Source organism: Eurytemora carolleeae, unplaced genomic scaffold (genome assembly GCF_000591075.1).
Source record: "Eurytemora carolleeae unplaced genomic scaffold, Eaff_2.0 scaffold778, whole genome shotgun sequence".
In the NCBI taxonomy this organism is placed as follows: Eukaryota; Metazoa; Arthropoda; class Copepoda; order Calanoida; family Temoridae; genus Eurytemora; species Eurytemora carolleeae.
Genome location: NW_019396663.1, coordinates 33,231 through 40,523, shown reverse-complemented (window position 1 = coordinate 40,523; position 7,293 = coordinate 33,231). Strand labels below are relative to the sequence as shown.

General features: G+C 30.0%; 1 protein-coding gene across 1 annotated transcript; it reads right to left on the bottom strand.

Moving 5' to 3' along the window:
• Positions 1-319: 319 nt before the first annotated feature.
• Positions 320-5,794, bottom strand: LOC111707072 (uncharacterized). The gene is made up of 5 exons (XM_023480071.1): positions 5,718-5,794; positions 3,532-3,568; positions 2,099-2,181; positions 1,949-2,037; positions 320-760 (listed from the first exon to the last, which is right to left on the bottom strand). The coding sequence occupies exons 1-5, from the start codon at positions 5,764-5,766 to the stop codon at positions 677-679; spliced, it is 342 nt and encodes a 113-aa protein (XP_023335839.1). The 5' UTR covers positions 5,767-5,794; the 3' UTR covers positions 320-676.
• Between the last annotated feature and the right edge of the window lie 1,499 nt (positions 5,795-7,293).

Sequence of the window (7,293 nt, the reverse complement as noted above, 5' to 3'; positions counted from 1 at the left end):
GGATTGAGAGGATAGAAGGAGAAACTAAACTAGAACGGATTGAGAGGATAGAAGGAGAAACTAAACTAGGAGTTAGGACGAATTGAGAAAACAGATCTCCATAAAGATCTACTGTAATTTCTTTAAAAATAATTAAATGAATGTAAACATATTATGCATATATTTATTTATTTCTAAAGTTACATCATGATCTACAAATTACATATTAGGCGAATTTTTGATTTAATAGCTTTCTTTTACCTTTTACTTGGAGGACACCTAAGTTAAATATTAAAATTAATATTTATATATTCAAAGAAAACAATAAGTTATCAAAATGTTTTGAATTTATGTAAACTTTATTGAAAATGTGTTTGTTTGTTTTAAACTTTAAACGAAATCTGTATTATACAAGAGGACCCATAAAACTGTGGAATAGGAAGACGACTGTTAGACTCAAGTTATGATTCAATCTATTCTTGTAAATTATTTGCATTAAAACAGCATCAAATACAAATATTAAAATGTCGTCCTCCTTTTCTAGAGTTGTATGGTTTTAACTTTATTGCACCTGAAGCTTAAACACAAATTGAATAAAAAGACGACAATTAGATAATTAGATTAGATAATTAAACAAAAGATATTTCAAATTTTGGCACCGAGGGTAATGATCTAATGAAAAAAGATATAATAATGTTTAATGCAAAATATGAAGAAGAAGAAGGAGAAGAAGAGTGGAGAAGAGAGCTGAAACATGGTTTGAAGAATTACAAAAATCTCCCTGATTTCAGAATAACTTTTATTCTTCAGCTTTAAAGATTAAAAATATGTATGTGCAGAGTTACCCGCGAAGATTGAGACTTTTACTGACGACCTAAAACTTCTTAAAGTCACTTTTACAGAAAAACCACAAATGAAAATAAACAGTTTTTAAACCACAAAACTGAAAATCTAATTCATTCTTGATCAAACCAAGGTTTTAAGAGTAAAATTGTGGAATTATCGAGGTCACTTGAAATTACGTTTACAGTCCCTAAAACAAAGTATGTGTTGCAGGTTTTTGCCCTTTGGGTAAAATAAAAGTTTGTATAAAAATAGCTTTTGCAATTTAATTTGAGGAAATGTTTGCATTTAGAGCAAAATTAACTGGAATTGTTCAATAAACTTGTTAGAAGGACTGCGCGTAGAAGTAGAAAGTGCGTCTATACTGCGTACTGCGTAGACATAGTTTTAAGTGACCGTTCAGTTATAGAGAGGCTTATCTGATTCACAACGGGACCCCTTAAACCTTTGTCTGATCAATGAAGGAACCGTGATTATTTGAATTGCGGGTTCTCCAATAAAAATTAGTCGCGGACAAATCTGTGGCCGAATTTAAAGAATTTGAGCGGCGGTTTAAATTTAAGCCGCGGTTTAAATATGATTGGTTCCACTTAAAATTGTATCAAATGTTTCAAGATTTCAACCGGCGCTTAATTTAAACCGGGTTTTGGCAGATTTAAACCGCGGCTCAAATTCTTCAAATTCCATTTCAGGTTGCTTTTGTTATAGGCTTTCCAAAGAGCTATAAAATGTTGAAATCCAATGACTGGAAGTAGGTCTAAATAAAGATTTAGTCTAGTATAGTTAAAATAAGGCATTTAGGCAGCATGCCTGAGGACTCAGGCAGTGGGTATAAAAGCCCAGCTTTTAGCCTTATGTGATGGGCATGTGTTGGTTAGAAAAGTTTGAAAATTTGAGCTTCCTAGCTCAAATACTTTTTGAGTTATCGCAAAAAAAAACGATAAAGAGGGGGTAAAATTGACACCCAACCAGGGTAAATAGGGTTAAGATTAGAGTAGTTTAGATGGAATAAAATTTAATTAAAGATGAAAACAGAAAAAAGTACAACTGGTGTACTCAAGGGATATGTTGCTGAGTTAGATTAAGAATTTAAACTTTTCTGATTTTATTAGAAACAAGTTATTTCCTTGCAGTAACAGGTCTTAGTTGTGCCAAACTCTTTACACCCTTCCTCGTCGTTCTGAGGAGCATCGTAGGCACAGGACTTAGTAAATTCTAGGCACAGGACATGGTATATTCTAGGCACAGGACATGGTATATTCTAGGATATTATTACCTTCATCAAGTTGTAGCTTGAGACAGTAAACTGCTCCTTCCTGACATTTTACTTGATCCAAGGATTCAGAAACACAACTTTCCCTTCAGATATAATATTAAGATAGAACATGTAGATCTATTAAACATCAAAATCTTGATTTAGAAAATATTATTATTCTTTCACAAAGAAAGATCAGCAATATAAAACTAACAGAAAAATGGATGCGAAGAGCTTTGTATGTGTAAGTCATTTGGAAAAAGGATTTATTTCAGGCAAAAATTTGTATGTGGAAAACTTGTATATGTAAAAAAATAGATATATAATTCATTAAATTGCAAAAAATAGGTCTACAATGCATTAAATTGCAAAACAAATAGGTTTATAATGCTTTAAATTGCAAAAAAAATAGGTTTATAATGTATAATGCAAAAAATAGGTTGTAATGCTGTAAATTGCAAAAAACAGGTTTACAATGCATTAAATTGCAAAAAATAGGTTTATAATGCTTTAAATTGCAAAAAAAAAGGTTTATAATGCATTGAATTGTAAAAAATAGGTTTATAATGCTTGAATTGTAAAAAAAATAGGTTTATAATGCATTGAATTGTAAAAGATAGGTTTATAATGCATTAAATTGCAAAAAAATATGTTTAAATGTTTAAAATTGCAAAAAATAGGTTTATAATGCATTTAATTGCAAAAAATAGGTTTATAATGCTTTAAATTGCATTAAATAGGTACATAATGCATTAAATTGCAAAAAATAGGTTTACAATGCATAAAATTGCAAGAAATAGGTTTACAATGCATAAAATTTGCAAGAAATAGGTTTACAATGCTTTAAATTGCAAAAAAAAAATATTTAAGAGAGCCCTGAACAAGATTAATTGTTGTTGACTTTTCTTAATCAGTAAGTTGCATAAAATGACTAAAATATTGATTTTAAGTATGAAATGAATGACCCGGAACTCTCTTAGTGTGATTGAGAATGATTATAAATATCTATTAGACCTAATAAATGATTATAAATATCTATTAGACCTAAAAAATGTCACAAGTTTTAAAGATTAGTATCACAAGTTATCGTTATAAAATGTTCAACAAATATATAGTTGGAAATATTTAAACTAGATCTCCTGAAACACCTTCCGTTTTTCAAATAGAAAAAAGCTAATTTAGTGCAAAATATTTCTAGGATTAATTGCAGTTTATGACGTGTGAATGTTGAGAGTAGTGCGACAAAATAGGAGAAACTAAACTAGAACGGATTGAGAGGATAGAAGGAGAAACTAAACTAGAATGGATTGAGAGGATAGAAGGAGAAACTAAACTAGAACGGATTGAGAGCCCCCCCCTTTAACAAGATTGAGATGTCATTAATTCTGATCTATTGGAATTTTTTTTAGAAAATAATAATTTACAATATTTTAGGATTTAATAATTTTTCTCACCCATCACATTCGTAGCACTCTAGGGAGGAAGAACAACCTAAAAAAAAAATTATATCGTAATATTTTTTTCTGTTTGTTTTTCTGTCCTCTGCCCCTTTAGTAAAAGTAAATTCCACGTATATGAAGCAAAAAGTCTGACCGCGTCAACCTTGTTGCACCGGCTAGTCATGTCCATAGAGCTAGGTACAGTACAAACTGGGAACGGAACGGAAAGGTTGACCCGGCTCGGAAATTCAAATGTACCACGGCTGCCAGTGATGAAATTGTTTTTGCATTGTACATTTATTATACAATACACAGATGTTAAAGTTTTCTCTAAATTTAGTCAGAATAATTTGAAGCGCGAAATACAAAAGAAATTGTTTACCCTGGAAAATGTCAGAAGTTTGGACAAAAACTGTTTTCTCATAAATTGACGGGACACACCAGACTGACTGAATGAATATCTGTATTAAATTAGTTAGGATGAATAATGAATGAATATCTGTATTAAATTAGTTGTAATGAGTAATGAATGAATATCTGTTTTAAATTAGTTGTAATGCATAATGAACGAATATCTGTATTAAATTAGTTGTAATGAATAATGAATGCATATCTGTTTTAAATTAGTTTTAATGAATAATGAATGCATATCTGTTTTAAATTAGTTGTAATGAATAATGAAAAAAATATCTGTTTTAAATTAGTTTTAATGAATAATGAATAAATATCTGTTTTAAATTCGTTATAATGAATAACGAATGCATATCTGTTTCAAATTAGGTGTAATGAATAATGAATGAATATCTGCTTTAAATTAGTTGTAATGAATAATGAATGAATATCTGTTCTAAATTAGTTGTAATGAATAATGAATGAATATCTGTTCTAAATTAGTTGTAATGAATAATGAATATCGAAAAAGAATGAATCTATATCTGCATTAAATTAGTTATCATTTATAATGATTGCAGATTAAATTCACTTGAAGAATAATTTTATCTAATTATCAATATGATTTGAAACCACGAAACCACACCAATATTCTAATCATTAAATCAGAATCTGCATAATTTTAAAGGGAGGGATCAGGGGGTACAGCGTGTGTGATTAAGTTAACTTTTCAGAACCGAAGCCACGCTATTTGATTGCATTAAAAAGTGCATAATTGCTAGAATTAAGATTTAACCCAGGAGATGAATAAAGATCTTAGTTTGACACCTGAATTGTGTTATCGTGTTTGTATGGGACAAGCCAATATATAGAAAACACTTTTAATAAAATAAAATTTCTGTCAAACTGCGATGGTTCTAACGAAATATGCTAAGCAATTCCTTCAGAAAAATGTTAAGCAACTCCTTTAGAAAAATGTCAGCAATTTCTTTAGGAAAATGTTGAGCCAGTGTTGTAGAAAAATCTTAAGAAATTTCTATAGAAAAATGTTAACCCAATAATTCCTTTAAAAAATGTTAGCCCATTGTTGTATAAAAATGTTAAGAAATTCCTTTAGAAAAATGTTAGCAATTCCTGTAGAAAAATGTTAAGCAATTTCTTTGGAAAAAGTTAAGCAATTACTGGAGAAAAAATTTAAGCAATTTCTTTAGAAAAATGTTAAGTATTTCTTTAAAAATATTAAGCAATTTCTTTAAGCAATTCCTTTATAAATTCCTTAAGAAAAATGTCAAGCAATTTCTTTAGAAAAATGTTAAGCTATTGTTGTAGAAAAATATTAAGTAATTTTTTTCAGAAAAATTCCTTTTTTAAAACCTTTACCATAAATCTTGAGTATATATTGTAAGTTTGGAGAAAAATTTAAATTCTAGAAAATATATATTTAGATAAAAGCTTGGCAACAAGTGCCTTGCAGTGCATGCAATTCGGTGCATTTCATAAATCATCATGTATTCTTACTTTATTTTTAAATTGCACACTTTTTAGCTAAAATCTAAATTTGAATCTTGATAAAAATAGTTTGATACTTGACAACTTTATCTTCTGACGGTCTACTTTCAGACGGATTTGAGGGCTGTATCAATGAGGGGGGGGGGGGGGGGGCATTTTTTATTATTGTAGACCCAGGACTAATTTTTAACTAGAAACTTTCTTGAGTTAACTATGAACACTCTAAAAAAAAATTTTTTCTTCACTTTTTCAATATATTTTTAAGCTCTTTAAATTTTTTTTAAATTCTAATAAGTGCTTACCTATTAAGGAAAGAAGAATAATGCCAGTGAAAGTAAGAAAATTTTTCATTTTCAAATCTGAAACATAAAAATTAAGCATGAATAAGAAAATTATTCTGAGGAGGAAATCTTGGAAATCTTGGAAGCATAAAGGGAAGGGAATTTGTACTGAATCTTGAGATCAAGCATTGATCTCCATCTTATGCAGATCTATACATTACTTAATTTCCTCTTCGATATCCTGTGATGATTATACCTTGCAGAGAGAACAATAATTGAGGGATCAAGCATTGATCCTCAGATTTAAAAGTACCCGTATTTCGGATATATTGAAATATTGCCGTCAAGATTGACCAAGGTTGTATAATAAGGTTGCTTACACTCGATGCGCTCCAGTCCAATGTACGGAAAATGTTGTCTCCTTAGCAAAGATAGATAGAATCAGCATATGATGTCACTCTCGTCTCTATAATCAGTGACATCATGTGGATTTTATCGATCTACAATCCCGAACAATACATCTAGTACACATTTGTACGGCAGGGGCAAAGCCGGAAACCTAAGAGATTGAGTATCTTTAAATCCCAAGATTTTTTTGAGGGGGGTTTATAAATTTGTCTAGATGGCATGGGCAGTCCCCCCCCCTGATAATTTTCCCTCCAAGTGCAGTATTGACGCAGATTTCGATATTTCTGTGCAAAATATATATTTTTCCCCAAAACACTCAAAGACTATCTGATTTTGATGGAAGTTATCAATTCGATAAATTATTTTGACAACTTTTTCCCAGTTTAACAAATCTCATGATTATCTTAGAGAAAGTTCCTTTTCAAACTCGAAATTAAAATTTAGAATAAACTGCAAAAATAAAGTGATTTTAAGAGTGCACTGACATTTTTTTCTTTAGTGCAACATTTCCTTTCGAGACAAAAGGCTAAAAAATTAAGTTTTTAATCTCTATGTAAAAAACAATCTAAAATATTTACAATTTCTTAATCCTACAAAGGCTCCCGGTTTCTTACCCTACCATCCTACCATTGCACTTTATTTTTGAAACTATCATCCTGAAAATTCCTGATATTTAGGAGATACAGGGCACGCGGAAGGTGATTCTAATTTTGCAATAATTGAAGGATCAATGATTTTTTAAATAAAACAAATTAAAAAAGGTGAAGAAAAAATAATTTTTAAACACCTCCATATTTAACTACTTCGTGATTTACACATGGAGTAATTTTACCTCCATATTTAAATACTCCGTGATCTACACATGGAGTAATTTTACCTCTATATTTAATTACTCCGTGATCTACACATGGAGTAATTTTACCTCCATATTTAACTACTCCGTGATCTACACATGGAGTAAATTTACCTCCATATTTAATTACTCCGTGATGCACATATGGAGTAAATTTACCTCCATATTTAACTACTCCGTGATGCACATATGGCGTAAATTTACCTTTATATTTAACTACTCCGTGATCTGCACATGGAGTAAATTTACCTCTATATTTAACTACTCCGTGATGTACACATGATGAAGTACAGATAATGTTAAGAATGTATCTATATTAACTATATATAATATTTA